An 18080-nucleotide genomic window follows, 5' to 3' on the forward strand; every position below is an offset into this window, starting at 1 on the left:
TTCTGATGTTGACACAAAACATCCTAGAACCAAATTGCACAAGAACGTGTGTGTGTGTGTGTGTGGTCTTCCCTGGTTCCATTGGCATGGGATTGAATGTACTGTTGCAGAATATTCTGTGAGGATAATGAGGTGGAATGACAATAGGATTCAGTGTGTGTGGATTAATACAGAATCTTGTTTGTCGTTGGATTTGTTTCTCCGTGGGGTTTCTTTGAAGGCTTAGAGGAGCTGTTGTCATTACAAACCTCTGCTGTGACCCACCTCCTCACTGTTTTGGTGTGTGTTTTGTGTGTGTGCACTCCATTAATGATCATTTCAATGTAAAGTTTACCCCAATTAGTTGACTGGTTGATTGTTTGGTCGTTAGGCTGTTGGTCGACCGACATTGTTTTAGTCGAGCAGTAACAAATATATATATACACTGTGGGCCTAGACTAAAAGACCATTTATGCTTGATCTGAAAATGGGTTTGGAGGCTCCATCTGGAGGGTACGACGCAATTGTCGAGTTTCCAGTGGCATGCAGAGGCCAAATCGAGCGCCATACCGCATCGCCATGTGCCTACCAAATTTTGTAACAATCTGGAGGGCTCTATATAGCTAATTGACATGATTGGTTGATGGTAGGTGGGGGCAGTACATCCTTTATAAACACAAACTCACTTCCTTGACAACAGCTCTGCACTGCTCCGCAAAGCGCGATAAGTATGAATGCCCTGACTTCTGCTGAGGCCAGATCACGGTAAATATTGCATGGCCAATGCAGAAGTCAGATTGACCAATGCAGTTCTCTCCAGAATCTCCCACCAATTGTGTGAATTGTTTGTGTTTGATTGTTAGTGTATTTCAATTCCCCATTACATACATCACCAGTTTTACATGTACTGTTAATTCCGATAATTTCTAATATACAATGTTTGTTACTTTGGTTACGGTAATTTCTGTTAATACATTCAATATTATTATTCCAGTCTTCCCGTTGGAGTGGACACATTGTTTGCAGAGTGCCCAACCTATGCTACACTTGTGAGTAACAAGTGTTTGTTTATGTCATTCCATTTACGAGTTTTGTCAATTTAGTCATTGTCTTTTGTTTGGGGCACTCCTGTCATTGTTGAGTAAGTACGTGCACGCATAGAAGTAGGCCTATAGGCTACCTGGCCTGCGCGCAAATGTAGGCATACAAATCCACCCATTTGGGGATCTGATAGTATTTCTGATTGGCTTAACTCACCACCACTAATGACCTGTGGAGCATCTCAAGGTAATGTTTTCTTCACCTCAAACAGCAAGCAAACAAAGTCTGTTTTTTTGTTGTTTTGTTTTTAGTTTCTTTCACCCCCCTTTTCCCCCCCAATTTTGGGAAAGGTGAAGGTCGAGAGCCATGCATCCTCCGAAACACGACCCTGCCAAGCTGCACTGCTTCTTGATACAGTGCTCGCTTTACCCGAAAACTAGCTGCACCAATGTGTCGGAGGAAACACTGTACACCTGGCTACCGTGTCAGCGTGCATACACCCGGCCCGCCACAGGATTCGCTAGAGCGCGATGGGACAAGGACATCCCAGCCGGCCAAACCCTCCCCTAACCAGGATGACGCAGGGCCAATTGTGTGCCACCTCATGGGCGATTCAGTGCCTTAGACCGCTGCGCCACTCAGGAGGCCCAGTATGTTTTTACATTCATTGAGAATCAATGTATTTGAAAAATCTTTCCAGTTCTTTCCCTTTCGATAACCACTCAGCGTGAAATGGAAAAATGTCATGCTCTGATCCAGTGGAAAAGTCATAAAATAGGCTTACATGATTACTTCTTCTCAGTGCTTGACTTGGACTGAAATAAGTTCTGGTACTCACTTTGGGTGCTGATAATGTTTATATTTATGTGCGGGAGCTCCACAATACTTTTTAGCTAATATTCTATAAGAGGAACAGGAGCTCAAGCAGTAATAAATTTTCGTTTTTTTTTTTTTGTTTTTTTTTGGTAGCCAAATGTGATGTACAAAACGGAGCTATTTCTAATACACAAAGAATCTTTTTGGAAAAACTGAGCATCTGCTATCTAACTGAGAGTCTCCTCATTGAAAACATCAGAAGTTCTTCAAAGGTAAGTTATTTTATTTGAAGACTTTACTTGTTTTTGTGATAGTTGCCTGCTAAATGCTAACGCTAATGCTAACGCTAAATGCTACGCTAGCTAGCTACTGTTACACAAATGATTGTTTTCCTATGGTTGAAAAGCATATTTTGAAAATCTGAGATGACAGTGTTGTTAACAAAAGGCTAAGCTTGAGAGATAGCATATTTATTTCATTTCATTTGCGATTTTCATGAATAGTTAACGTTGCATTATGGTAATGAGCTTAGGTCTATAAATAGAATCCCGGATCCGGGTTTGGTCGTCGCAACAGGTTAAAAAATAACTTGTTTAAAAAAAAACATTTTACGGAAAAGTAGTGAGTGCATATGTATTCAGCCCCTTTGCTATGAAGGCCCTAAATAAGATCTGGTGTAACCAATTACCTTAAGAGGTCACATAATTAGTTAAATAAAATCCACCTGTGTGCAATCTAATTGTCACATGATCTCAGTATATATACACCTGTTCCGAAAGACCCCAGAGTCTGCAACACCACTAAGCAAGCGGCAACACCAAGCAAGTGGCACCATGAAGACTAAGGAGCTCTCCAAACAGGTCAGGGACAAAGTTTTGGAGAAGTACAGATCAGGGTTGGGTTATAAAAAAATATCAGAAACTTTGAACATCCCACTGAGCACCATTAAATCCATGATTAAAAAATTGAAAGAATATGGCACCACAACAACATACCTGCCAAGAGAGGTCTAACCACCAAAACTCACGGACCAGGCAAGGAGGGCATTAATCAGAGAGGCAACAAAGAGACCAAAGAAAACCCTGGAGGAGCTGCAAAGCTCCACATGTGAGATTGGAGTATCTGTCCATAGAACCACTTTAAGCCGTACACTCCACAGAGCTGGGCTTTACGGAGAAGTGGCCAGAAAAAGCCATTGCTTAAATAAAAAAATAAGCAAACATGTTTGGTGTTCGTCAAAAGACATGTGGGAGACTCCCCAAACATATGGAAGAAGGTACTCTGTGCAGAAGAGACTAACATTTAGATTTTTGGCCATCAAGGAAAACGCTATGTCTGGCACAAACCCAACACCTCTCAATCACCCCGTGAACAACATCCCCACAGTGAAGCATGGTGGAGGCAGCATCATGCTGTGGGTATGTTTTTCATTGGCAGGGACTGGGAAACTGGTTGAAAAATAAGGAATGAAGGATGGTGCTAAATACAGGCAAATTCTTGAGGGAAACCTGTTTCAGTCTTCCAGAGATATGAGACTGGGACGGAGGTTCACCTTCCAGCAGGACAATGACCTTAAGCATACTGCTAAAGCAACACTCAAGTGGTTTAAGGGGAAACATTTAAATGTCTTGGAATGGCCAAGTCAAAACCCAGACCTCAATCCAATTGAGGATCTGTGGTATGTCTTAAAGATTGCTGTACACCAGCGGAACACATCCGACTTGAAGGAGCTGGAGCAGTTTTGAAAGTATTATGCACGCTCAAGTTATTTTTTTTTTGTTTCACTATAAAAAATATTTTGCATCTTCAAAGTGTTGTTTAAATCAAATGATACAAACCCCCCAAAAATCTATTTTAATTCCAGGTTGTAAGGCAACAAAATAGGAAAAATGCCAAGGGGGGCGAATACTTTCTCAAGCCACTGTAAGTGTTGCTCTCCACTTTCTGGAGGACCGAGTTTTGAAATCAGTGGAATTAGAGTATGATAGCTAAGGAGAGGAGAAAACACCTGTCTTCGGATTACATCTTTAACCACATGGCAATCATGGCATCCGTGAGAGGGAGAAGCGTCCCTCCATGATGTATATGGGTGTAACGAGTGCGCTGAGAGTCAGGATGCAAGTTCAGGGAGTGAGTCTTTTAATAAATAAATGCAACTAAATACAAAACAAGAAACACGAACAACGCACAGACATGACACAGAAACAATGATGCCTGGGGAAGGAACCAACGGGAGTGACATATATAGGGAAGGTAATCAGGGAAGTGATGGAGCCCAGGTGAATCTGACGACACGCAGGTGAGCGTAACGATGGTGACAGGTGTGCGCCATAATGAGCAGCCTGGTGACCTAGAGTCCGTAGATGGAGCACACGTGACAATGGGTAAGGCATTCTAGCTAGCTACATTTTCAGATATTACATGTTACTAATTTTGACAGAAAGTAATTTTAATTTCAAGTTACCCCAAGTGTAATGTTAGCTAGCTAGCTAACGTTAGCTGGCTGGCTCGCTAGCTATGATCTTATTATTCGTATCTCAGAGCCATTTGCTTTGCTAGTTATAGCCTAATGAAGGGTAGTAATGAGCAATAATTATGGTTAATTGTTTACCTAGCTAGCTAACTACATATCTTAACAAAAGACTCCACTATACAAGTAACCATTTCAATAGATTGTCACTGCGACAACTGTTGATAGAAGTGGCTGGTAAATTCGCTCTCTCTAACTACTGCAATTTCAGAGCACTCTTGTCTGAGTGTGCTAGAGCGCAGAATAACTGACGGATTTACGAACGCTCAACCCCCATTGAATATGGCCGGTGTCAGTAAACGTTGGCAAAAAAGCGTAAATTGATGCCGGCAGCACAGTTACAGTCACCAATGCTCTGCATAATATAAAAACAGCCTAGCTATGGCGAGTAAAATGGTCAGTGAGCTGTTCTCTCATTTGTGTCTGGAAGTAATTTGGTTTAAATAATGAAAAAACAAAGTGTTGGAGAAGAAAGTAAAAGTGCAATATGTGCCATGTAAGAAAGCTAACGTTTAAGTTCCTTGCTCAGAACATGAGAACATATGAAAGCTGGTGGTTCCTTTTAACATGTGATTATGATTGATTGATTGATTGTTTTTTATAAGATAAGTTTAATGCTAGCTAGCAACTTACCTTGGCTTACTCGCGTAACAGGCAGGCTCCTCGTGGAGTGCAATGAGAGGCAGGTGGTTAGAGCGTTGGACTAGTTAACTGTAAGGTTGCAAGATTGAATCCCCGAGCTGACAAGGTAAAAATCTGTTGTTCTGCCCCTGAACAAGGCAGTTAACCCACCGTTCCTAGGCCGTCATTGAAAATAAGAATGTGTTCTTAACTGACTTGCCTAGTTAAATAAAGATTAGATAAAGGTGTTAAAAATATAAAAAAATTAAAAACGTTTAAATCGGTGTCCAAAAATATTGATTTCCGATTGTTATGAAAACTTGAAATCGCCCCTAATTAATCGGCCATTCTGATTAATCGGTCGACCTCACATACACTACATACACACACACACTTTCACCCTCATCATATGCTGCTACTCTGTTCTTTATTTATACTCTTATTATTATCTACACCAATAGTATTCGGTGCAAGTGGCAAATAAAATTTGATTTGTCATTCTCAAAAAAAGGAGAAGAGAAAAAATCCTGGATAATCCCATGCATCCTCTCCATATTGAGCTCATGAATTCCTCTCATGTTAAATGTCAGTTAAATCAAAGAGGTGGCTGGAGAGACGAGTTGACATATTTGGGATACATAAAACATGGGTTCTCCCACAGACAACTCCTCTCTGTAGCCCTTTATTCATATCTCTCTCTATCTCACTGCCCCTCACTTTCTCCCTCCTCTCTCTCTTTCTCTCTCCATATCAGATGGCGAGAGTCGCAACTGAAACATCAAACGGCACTGTCAAACCTGCCACTGGTGCTGTGTGTCTGTCTCTCTTTTCTCTCCTCAACCCCAATACTCAGATCACTCCATTTACTATACACCTGCAGGCTATGTCTCAATTGTGTCTCTGATATAGTGGATCATGAAATAAGTACACATAACAGAACAATATCACACGGTCGGGAACCGGCATTAGGATATTATCACCCAAGGCTGGGTGAGCATACATAGGATCTGATCAGATTATCAATGGTCTGGAGATATCAATGTCCTCTATTGGGATGTAGAACAACAAAATTCATTAGGTTTCTGAAGCTTCTGGTGCCAAGAGAGTAAGAATAAGGAGAAAAACGAAAGAGGAGGGAAGAGTGAAAACGACAATAAGGGTTATTTACAAGCTTAAAAGGATGGGCCCAATTCCTTATTAATGTCTCTCAATACACAGTAGAATACCTCACACTATCTCAACTATCAGCCTCAAAAAGCTAAACCACTGAAGCTGAATAGAGCCCTAATCTAATATTTATATTACTCAGGTTCAGTTTCTTTCCATACTTGATATGCAATAATAAAATCCTTATGGCTAATTTGGTAATTGATTTGCAAATGACTCACGGTAAGACATGATAGGCTAGAAGTTAAGTGGGTGTCAAGAGGTCAAGGTAGGGAGGAGAGCATGTGATGGCATAGTGAGACCTATAGCAGGAGTTGAATCATCCCTAACAGCCTAACTACCCGAATAGTATTGTTTTCAATGTGTTGCCTATTTCATGTAATCTTTTCATAATAAAAATAAGAAGCACATAATGTAATTATCCAAAGAGGTGTTGTTTTTTCAAATATAACCTTCATCTAACTAGGCAAGTCAGTTAAGAACAAACTCTTATTTACAACAGCCTAGCGGAGAACAGTGGGTTAACTGCCTTGTTCAGAGGGAGAACGACAGTTTTTTTTCCCCCATGTCAGCTCGAGGATTCGATCCAGCAACTTTTTGGTTATTGACCCAACGCGCTAACCACTAGGCTTCCTGCACACCCCAACAGCACAAGTCTCAAGCCTATATGTCTGAGCTGTCACTATCGACTATGCATTACTTCAAAGAGCAGTGTTTTGGGATGTGAACCCATCATTCTCCCGGAGAGACCATCACAGCAACACATGTCAACGCATGGAAGAACTGGCCGAGCGGTTCCCCCGCTGTGCACAATCAATGTGTTTTAATTCAAAAGCCAAAAGGCGTCTATCGCTGAGAAACATTTGGATCATGACCAACAACCAGTCAGTAGTATCTTGAATATTGTTGTATGATTTATTTTCGCGTCTGCCTTCTTCGGTGTGGGCCGACAGAATACACTGCATTATTGTCTTACTCCCTACACTCTTAAAAAAATGCTATCTAGAACCCTTTGAAGAACCCTTATTGGTTACAGGTAGAATCGTTTTGGGTTCCATGTAGAACCGTTTCTACAGAAGGTTCTACATGGAAACAAAAATGGTTCTAATTGGAACCAAAAAGGGTTATATGGGGACAGCAAAATCACCCTTTTGGAACCCTTTTTTCTCAAATAATTAGCCCAGGGTCAGATGACGATACATTTGTAGCCTATAACTCTTTTGCATACGATAGGTGTCCTATATTTGCGGACGTTGACGTAAGAAGGGAAAGCATTTAAAATATGTTTACAATACCAAAAATAATATTGACAAAGTTAAGCATAGTACAGTTAGTTTGTGCGATTGGATACCATAGAACACACCCTGACTAATCTATAGTGCAAGTGCAAATTCCTGCACTTGCACAACACACAGCTGTTCTGGCAAAAACAAGAATAACAAATTCTGAACTGTTCTTACCTCGTGCCACCGTGGCCGGGAACTGCAAACCGAGAAACAAGAGGATGACCAAACTCCGGTAGCATACCCCCGAAAACTGTCCCATCATTGCGCCGGTCGTCTTCCTCCCAATCTGACCCGGGTATGCTGCATTTGTCGTCGTAGACTGTCACCAGTAACAGGTTACCCTGCACTGGTAACGTTTACACAGGGCCAGTCTGTCGCGGAGGATGGCGAACAGCGACTGCATCTCTGCTTCACAATACAGACAGATGGAGCGCGGTGTCTGTGTGTCGGTGGTCGGGCAAACTGTGTGAGAGAGAGTGAAATAATTAAGGCGCGCAAGCCAATAGCTCTCAGCTTTGGGGCAGAGAATGAAAGAGAGAGAGACATGCATTAGCGCGGGTTGACTCATAACTCGCGCGGGATGGGCTTCTAAGGTCATTAAATATTGTGTTCAGGTGGGTTGAATAAAGATAAAACAATGCATTATAAAATCCATACATGTATAATTGTGGAATATCTATATACAGGCTACATTGAGGTGTTTCCTTTATTATTTTTTAGGCTATCTGTCATTAGTGTGTAAGCCTAAACTTTAGGTCTTCAGGGCCTAACGGTATGCTCACCACACCAATCACCAACTGCTTTTGGGAACTTGCAGAAAAAATTCAGTTAAGAGAAAGCTGCGAAATGGAGAGTTGAAATTAAAGAGTCCATTTGTGTTTGTGGAGGTGTACTGTATGTATGTAAATGTTAAGCTGTGTGTTATTTTTTTCTATGCATGATTTAGTTTATTGTCAAAGGAAGAAAAGAAGGAAGTTAAATAATATATATATATAAAGAAATAAAATAAAGAGAAGGGCCAGAAAAGTAATGTTTGGTAAAGATTTGTTGAAGTGGTCAAATCGAACGTGAAGCATAATGCTGCCTTTGTCCGCCGAGGCAGAGGCGGTGGCAGACTGATGATTCTGAGGAGCTATAGGCTACAAATTCGACAGTCACAATATGGAGACTTCAAATAGGCCTTCAAATGTAGCACTTCAAGGGAACTGTAGCCAACTGTCAGAATTAAGCATTTCTTGCAGTAAAATGATACACCAAATGATACACTCGGAAACAGGAGTGGAGAAATATGATACATTTTTTCAGCATCTTGAGAGAATGCAAATCTGCAGTTAGCTTTGGGGTGTATTCATGGATGCCAAGGGAAGCCAGGTTTCGACAAAACATTGACCAAGAAAAGAAACAAATACAATAATTTATCTTTTGTCTCTCTGATTCATAATTTTCCTTCAATTCACAAGAGGCGGAATTTCTCACCAGAGATAGCATCTGAGCGAGTGAAACAGTGCCCCTCTGTCTTTGTATGTGTAGCAAACATTTGTCCTCCCTTGATAAGAAAATGTATAAAACAATAGCCAATCATCATTAAGCTAAACTGAGTGAGCTCAACTATGAATGGTTCTGGTGCACCAAAAAAAAAGAGTAAAGGGAAGCCAGTTTGGATTTGGCTTCACACCAATCACATCACATCAAAAGTGAAATGTCATTGACAACTTTGTGTTGTTCTCCGGTGGCTATCTTGCTAGCAAAAAGTGTCCCTTTCCTAAATTATCCATGGATGGAGATAGAGATTCAGATTTGGGGTTTTACTTCTCTGTACTGGCCAATGATTATAACATAGATTCTGATCTAACCATAAACTCATGAATTGTTCTCCTGGCCTGAGAGAATGGAAGTTCAATATGTAGCTAGATGCAGTGGGCTAATGTTAACTAGCTGGCTCATCGTTGCCTATGAAAGGAAGTTAGGCTAGTGAGCAAGAAATTTAGCCGGGTAGCCTAGGACAACAAAAATCTAAAAGCGTGTACTGTATGACAGAGTCATATACAGTTTTGTCAACATGAAAGAGAGGAGGAGGAAGATATTGGCATTTCAACATGTTTAAAAAAAATCAATCAATCAATCAATCAAATGTATTTATAATCCCCTTTTTACATCAGCCGATGTCACAAAGTGCTGTACAGAAACCCAGCCTAAAACCCCAAACAGAAAGCAATGCAGAAGCATGCACACACACCACACACACACACACACACACACACACACACATTATATTTAGCACACATTGATTGTCACTGTATTAGACTAAGCATAGTTGATTTAATGATGTTGAAATGTTGAAGTTGAAATAGTGGAGGCAGCTCCTGTTTTCTTTGCGACTTGTGGAAACTCTCTGTGGTTCTAAATCAATAGTTGTTCAGTAGTCCAAAAATGTCAGAAACATTAACTTGCTTGACCGTGCTGTAGGACATGTAACTGCTTGTTACAAGCAATATGCTTTGTGGACTTCACCAGACAGAGGTTACTTTCTGGTTTTGTGATGAAACAAAGGCGTGGTCAAATGTATTCTGCCACTCTCTTGTTGTCTCTGCCTTAGGCCTTTATAGCACAGTGGCAAGTTATATGAACTAACAGGTTATAGAGCAAACAACACAATTATCACAACACATAGGTTGTAATATGCTTTTTTTTCTGGCTTGGCTTCCTCAGTGATTTTATCAATGCACTGCTACTGGCAGTTAGGGACGGTCTGTATAGGTGCTATCTTTACCAGCATCATAAAAGCAGATAGTATTTCAACCACATAAAATATGCATCCAAGCTGAACTGAAATCTTATCGGTAACATTTTGGGTCGATTTCACCGTTTTGTATTTCCTTACAACTGGTCAAACGAATGTCAGTTGGCAATTTTGTGCAGAAAATTTCACCTTTTCAAATTTTTTTTTGTTATTGAATTCTCTCTCCTCTCCCTAAACACATTTTATCTGCAAAACAAGCAGAAATATTGAAGAAAACTTTACTGATGTCAACTCGATTAAAGCATTCATTCTATCGATGTATTAATGTATTCTGGTGAGCATGGGTTTCTTTAGTCTTCTAGGGGAACACATAATGACAGAAGAGAAGCTGCATGTATCTAATTTTAGACCAGTTGATTAACAAATAGCCTTACAAAATATCTGAAATTATAAGCAGAAACATATCTAAATGAGGCAAAGTATCATTCTGCTGTCTCTGACTGTAGCCTACTGCGCATTTTCTATATTTGCTGGTTATGGTCAGGTACAGGCCTCAGATTTTCACTTCATCACACATAATCGGGCGGTTGCTGATGGGTTATTAACAATTGTGGGCATGTGTGAGTGAACAAACAGCTTACCCGAGCATCACTAGCGCATGTCTATCTATATACATGTGTGTGTGTGTGTGTGTGTGCATGTGGGTGTGTGTATGTATCCGCTAGCCCTTGGGCACACCTACTAGACACATCATCGATTACATGATTATGTGTTAACATACCACTTTGATTGAGCATTGGTATATACAGCGGTAAGTGGTATATACAGTAGTACACAGCATTGTGCAGAATACAATACGTCGTCAGCCTCTCTCACATCTCAAACATCTCCCATCCGCTTCATGGACTAATGCTCCACAGAGTGGATTGACATTGAATAGCTATGATAATGTGAAATGTTCAACATTAGCCTAGAGATGTATACAATTTCCTATAGCAGCAACAAAAACAACAATGACACAGAGAACCTAAATACCATAGAGAACCTACCGCATCTGTATTACATGTAAATCAATGTGAGTTGACTTCTCAGGCACAATTACCCTATTCAGTGAAGATTCAATAGTTTATTTCCCAGGGTCCTCATCGGAGGTCAGCCTGTTAGGTGGGGTTAAGTGCTTGACAACGTTGCTCAAGTGAGGCGTAACTGGTGCTGTAAACATCGCTTCTAGCCTGACGCTGAGGATAGGGCCAGAGATGGCAAGCTGCTATCAGAACAACATACTGCAGGCATCTCCATTACAAAAAACATGTCAAATTTGCAATAGCCGTTTTCACATATTGAACTTAAATTTTAAACATGAAACCATATTTTCACATGTATTCAATTTAGAGTTTAACACCACCTTTTCACATGTGAGGAGAATAAAATGTTTTCACTTAAGATTAGATTAATTGCAGTTTCACATGTTAAAAACTTTCACGTGAAATCTCAAAATTATTTCCTTACAATATTTTGTTTAACCCTTTGGGTTGATGTTTTAGGGGAGGGTTTTAGGGGAAGGTTAGGGGAGGGTTTGGCCGGCAGGGATTTTCTTGTCCCATTTCCTTGGCCCTCCTTGTGGTGGCCGGGCCCCTGCAAGCTGGCGACGGTCACCAGCTGGACAGTGTTTCTTCCGACACATTGGTGTGGCTGGCTTCCGGGTTAAGCGAGCAGTGTGTCAAGAAGCAGAGCGGCTTGGCAGGGTGGTGTTTCTGTCACGATGTTCGTAATAATAATGGTCGGACCAAGGCCAACTTTAAGCAAATACAAAACAAAATAAAGAATAAACGAACCGTGACAACAATGCAGTGCTAACCAGCCACTAAACATAAACAAGATCCCACAAAACACAAAAGGGAAATGGCTGCCTAAATATGATCCCCAATCAGAGACAACAATAAACAGCTGCCTCTGATTGGGAGCCATACCAGGCCAACATAGAAATATAATGACCTAGATGACCCACCCTTATCACATCCCGACCTAACCAACATAGAGAATAAAAGCTCTCTATGGTTAGGGCGTGACAGTTTCGGAGGATTCATGGCTCTCGACCTTCGTCGACCTTCGTCTCACCCAAGTCTGTAGGGGAAATGGAACAAGACTAACTACCAATTGGATGTCACGAAATAGGGGTAAAATTACACCCCCCCAAATTTTACTTTTTTGCAATACTACTCAATTTTTGGCTTGATATTAATGGCACAAAACGAACTGACTCACTAAAGGATTGCATTGTATAACAACACAATTACTCTATTAAAGATGTTTAAAGCAGCAATCTTTAATTGAAACATCCACAAACATTCTCCATGCCAGTTTTGGTAAAAAGCTAAGCGATGGGGCTGGAGAAATGTAACCACCCTCAAATCCATAGACTGCCCTATGGATGCAAGCACTGACAAATTTGGGCTTTTTAGATGTGGTCACCCTAATTTCACCGGTGGAAACATTGCTACTGCAACATGTTTTCACATTTGAGGAGAATAACATTATTTGCGATTTCACGTGTTAAAAATGTGAAAATCTCACTTTCACATGTGAAAATTTGATTTTTACATGTGAATGTTTTTCACGTGAAACTGCATATCCGATTTTCACATGTGAACGCTTTTAACATGTGAAACTGCACATTTCCCTTGAAACTGCAATTCACAATAGGTGAAAACATGTTTTTCAACTCACATGTGAAAAGGCTATTTCACATGTGAAAATAAGATTTCACATCTGAAACTACAAATTTCACATGTGTTTTTGAAAGGCTCCCACCTCACCTCTGCATCTACCATTCTCCCCTGCACATCTCCCTCTCACTCCCTCTGGTCAGTGTCAAACTCTTTCCGTGGGTTCAGCCTGGCAGTCCTTTCAGACTCAGCAGGATAATTACATCAGATAACACATTTGTTAATGTTCCATTTTATGTGATTTCTAACAGCAAAAGCAGGTGAAAAAAATATTTTAAAAATAAGGAAACGAGGAAGTTGGTGACACAGCCTTGTCAAAGCTGTTTGGCAGGACCTTAATGCGTGCACCCTGTTGAGAAAAACACCAGTTTCTTCCAAATGGATGTGGAAAGACTGTATACCCCTAGAAGGGGCCTTTGAGTGGATGTGAGCTACTCTTTCTGTCAGCCTGAGAACTTTGTTGGTTTAAACAACCCTCTGGTAGATAGGCCTATCAAAATAAGTAATGTTGACATAGTCACCATAGGCAACAAAACAACAGGATCTATATATAAAGATGTAAACAAACCACTAGTTTCACCAATATACTAATACAGTTGTATAATGTGGCTTCTCACATCACGGGAAGTGTGCGGTTATTCCCGTCAACACTCAGTTATAACAGTGTGTTATTGCGTGCATATTTTAGGGGATTATTTTAATTGTACTTAGAGCATTTAGTTAGAAAATCTCTACAGATAGCATAGATCGCTTATCATCATAAAGCATGATACCGCCCAAAGTGCCGTATGTAATTGACACAATGCATTGCAGACAGTTTGCTTTGGTTAGGCCAATCAACACGAAGCAACATTGTCTACTAGTGGATAACTGAATAGCATGGTGATCTGGTCTGTGATTAAGTAATTATTTTCCCATGAAGGAAAGATGAAAGTGTGATTGAAGTATTTAAAAAAAAATGTCCTCCATTGGTTGGTCGGGGAACTCTTTCAAGTAGATGCTAGGCGGGTCCTGACAACCATAATTAACTAGAGTGGTTCTGGTAATTGGAGTATCCTGTCCTATTAGCTATACTTGTGCAACAACTTATTTCTGCTTATCATTAGCGTTTGGACCCAACTTAAAAAAATAAGCTTGATCCTTTACGGCTTAATATGTACAGACAGTAAAGTGTGATTTGGAATCAATGTAAAGCATCCATTGAAATGTGTCATTGACTTTTAACTTTTAAGACATTATTTACTTCATTGACTTTTAACTTTTAAGACATTATTTACAATGTTTCCTAGGATGCACTTAACTAGTTGGTGGTTGTAGTGTTTCTCTAACCCACTCATCATTTGTGCCACACCTATAGGCCTATAGTCTTCGGAGAAAGTGGGGTTATAGCCATTATCAGAGTACTCATAACACATAGTCTAAGTTATTTGTCCTTTGCCCACATCCAAAACAAACTCCTCACTCATTCCGAGTGCCTATTGTGCAAGCGGTGCATTGAGTCTTCTACTGCATATCTCATTGCAATTTTTTCAGTGGGCTCCCATGTTTAGAAGTACTACGTTTTGTTTGAGAGACCCAAGGCCTCAGCTTAAATTTTCTTTCCAGCCTTGAATATGGATTCACAATGTTCCTTTAAATGCACTGCAGCCTCCATAGAGGCCAGAACAGGCTCTCACGGAGGGCTCTCAGTGTTGTGTTAGGTGTGGCTAATAAGTCAGACGCCTCTCTCTCATGGTTAATTTGCAGCTGAAGCTTTACAATTTATCTGTGAAGACACACCTGCAACAGAGACACTTTGGAGATGATCTGAGGCATCACTTCTCCGCCAGATGGAACATAAGAACCCTCGCACTTTGATAGCGGAGATGTTGTGTGATGAAACAAAGACAGGTGCTGATTGCCTCTCAACACACTGGGAAATTATCTATTTTAAAAGACGAGTGAGACAACCTGTGCTCACGCTCAAATAAGGCCCGTATTCATGCCGGGGTCCAGTGCAAATCAGACATTTTTAGGACTGAACAAGATAGAAACGTTTATCTTGGCTTCCAGAATTATGTAATATTAGCTGCCTCCAAGTTATTTTCACAGCAGTTATTTTACTGTACATCTTCAATAATTTCATGCTACATCTAGATCAAAGCAAAAGTTTAAAAAATATGCCATATGTGAGATCAATAGGATAATTTGTCGTTTACCTGAAAATACTCAAGGTGCTGCAGTAGAGGAATGGATTGAGAAACACGGTGATATACTGTAGCACAAACTGCCCAGCTGCCTAGAAGGCCAGCATCCCGGAGACGCCTCTTCACTGTCGACATCGAGACTGGTGTTTTGCGGGTTCTATTTAATGAAGCTGCCAGTTGAGGACTTGTCAGGTGTCTGTTTCTCAAACTAGACAGTCTAATGTAATTGTCCTCTTGCTCAGTTGTGCACCGGAGCCTCCCACTCTTCTATTCTGGTGAGAGACAGTTTGCGCTGTTCTGTGAAGGGAGTAGTACACAGCGTTGTACAAGATCTTCAGTTTCTTGGCAATTTCTCGCATGGAATAGCCTTAATTTCTCAGAACAAGAATAGACTGATGAGTTTCAGAAGAAAGTTATTTGTTTCTAGCCAATTTGAGCCTGTAATCGAACCCACAAATGCTGATGCTCCAGATACTCAACTAGTCTAAAGAAGGCCAGTTTTATTGCTTCTTTAATCAGGACAACAGTTTTCAGCTGTGCTAACATAATTGCAAAAGGGTTTTCTGATGATCAATTAGCCTTTTTAAATGATAAACTTGGAGTAGCTAACACAATGTGCCATTGGAACACAGGAGTGGTGGTTAATGATAATGGGCCTCTGTACGCCTATATAGATATAGCTGCCGCTTCCAACTACAATAGTCATTTACCACATTAACAATGTCTACACTGTATTTCGGATCAATTTGATGTTATTTAAAATTATTTTGGGGGGGAATTTCTTTAAAAAACAATGACATTTCTAAGTGACCCCAAACCTTTGAACGGTAGTGTATATATACGCTGCATTCAGAAAGTATTCAGACCCCTTGACGTTTTCCACATTTTGTTACGTTACAGCCTTATTGTAAAATGGATTTGATAAAACCTGGGCCTCCCGAGTGACGCAGCTGTCTAACGTTGTGACGCAGCTGTCTAACGTTACTACAGACCCAGGTTAATTTCCCGGCTGTGCCACAACCGGCCGTTGCCGGGAGTCCTATATGACGGTGCTCTAGTGTCTCCTTGTGGGGGGCCAGTGCCTGCAGGCTGACTCTGGTAGCCAGTTGAACGGTGTTTCCTCCGACACATTGGTGTGGCTGGCTTCCGGGTTAAGCTGGCGGGTGTTAAGGAGCGCGGTTAGGAAGGTCATGTTTTGGAGGACGTATGACTCCACCTTCGCCTCTCCTGAGCCCGTTGGGGAGTTGCAGTGATGAGACACGATCAAAATTGGGGAGAGTCTCAAAATTGAGCTCAGCTGCATCCTCTTTCCATTGACATTTTCAGCACAACTGCTATACACATGTCACGCCCTGACCTTAGAGAGCCTTTTTATTTCTCTATTTGGTTAGGTCAGGGTGTGATTTGGGTGGGCATTTTAGTTTTCTATTTCTTTGTTGGTCGGGTATGGCTCCCAATCAGAGGCAGCTGTCTATCGTTGTCTCTGAATGGGAGTCATACTTAGGCAGCCTGTTTTCCACCCTAGTTTGTGGGATCTTGTTTTTGCACAGTTGCTGTATAGTCCTGCAGAACTTTACGTTCGTTGATCTTTTGTTGGTTTTTGGTGTTCATCAAAAAATCAAGAAAGATGTACACATTCCACACTGCGGTTTGGTCTCATTCCGACGACGGATGTCTAGAAAATCCCACCACCAAGTGACCAAGCAGCATGCCCAGAAGTGGAGAACATCCAGGACCTGGGAGAAGGTAATGGACAAGACCCTGCCATGGAAGCAGGTGGATGCAGCGAGGGAGGAACGGCAACGAGATCAGGAAGCTAGGACACGACGCACGCACGAGAGGCAGCCCCAAAAACATTTTGGGGGTAGGGGCACATGGAGTGGGCGGCAGAGCCGAGGGGTGAACCAGAGCCAGTCAGGGAGTCGAGTGAGGAGCTCAACACAAAATTCCGGAGAAAGGTGCTGGCGTTAAGAGCGCTGCAGAGCGGGCGTGCTGAGGAGCGTGACACCAGTCCGGTGTCATGTGCACCGGTTTCACTTTACGTTCATTGATATTTTGTTGGTTTTTGATGTTCATTAGAAAATAAAGAAAGATGTACACTTTCCACGCTGCGCTTTGGTCTCATTCCGACAACGGACGTAACAACACAAGATAAATTATTTCTCATTCCTCCATTTTAACATAGAAATCGTGGTAAATTACGTGTTTTTCTTTGTCAGTAACTAGTTGCTTGACAAAGTCCCAAATTTCAGAGGGATTAAAAAAAGGGTTTCGAAATTATGCGATCTTTTACCCCTTGGGATCTAAATTTACCCCTGTTATTGCTTTTATTGTCCCCAGGACACCTGTGTAATGATTATGCTGTTTAATCAGCTTCTTGATATGCCACACCTGTCGGGTGGATGGATTATCTTTGCAAAGGAGAAATGCTTACTATCAAGGATGTAAACAAATTTGTGCACAAAAACAACTTGAGAAATAAACTTTTTGTGCATATGGAAAATGTTAGAGATCCTTTATTTCAGCTCATGAGACATGGAACCAAGACTTTACATGTTGCATTTATATTTGTGTTCAGTGTAAAATAAAATAATTTGAGTAAATTTTATGAACTGCACTATGAGCAAGAAACTGAAACCAAGAGAATGCGACAATTTTCTTTTCTTTATTCTTTCTTTGCCCTTTTTAATTACTTTGATATCATATGACCTCTAATTACGTCTCCTTGAGTCTCTTTACGGCCACAATTTATGTGCCTTCTATTGCACCATTTAACACTCCATTAAAAAGCACTCTCCCCACCACTCAATGTGTGAATGTCTTTTTCAATTATTACAATGCAAGGACGGCAAGTAGCGTTAGGCTTGTTCGATAAATACTGTGTGAGCAGTATTGGCTTACCTCTACATGTAAAGAGAGAGGGTGGGTATATGAGTTGAGTAGGCACTGTATGGGAGAAAAACACCACTAAGTGGGAAGAACAAATGG

At 41.0% G+C, this 18080-nt stretch overlaps 1 protein-coding gene across 1 annotated transcript in view; it reads right to left on the bottom strand.

The window, feature by feature from the left end:
- Positions 1-7842, bottom strand: part of LOC139387998 (netrin receptor UNC5D-like) — a 337146-nt gene extending 329304 nt beyond the window's left edge. Inside the window, exon 1 of the mRNA XM_071134475.1 lies at positions 7615-7842. Coding sequence (XP_070990576.1) covers positions 7615-7702 — 88 coding nt within the window. The 5' untranslated portion in view covers positions 7703-7842. The remainder of the gene's footprint in view (positions 1-7614) is intronic.
- Positions 7843-18080: the final 10238 nt, after the last annotated feature.

The sequence above is a fragment of the Oncorhynchus clarkii genome, chromosome 29, assembly GCF_045791955.1.
Source record: "Oncorhynchus clarkii lewisi isolate Uvic-CL-2024 chromosome 29, UVic_Ocla_1.0, whole genome shotgun sequence".
Lineage (NCBI taxonomy): Eukaryota > Metazoa > Chordata > Actinopteri > Salmoniformes > Salmonidae > Oncorhynchus > Oncorhynchus clarkii.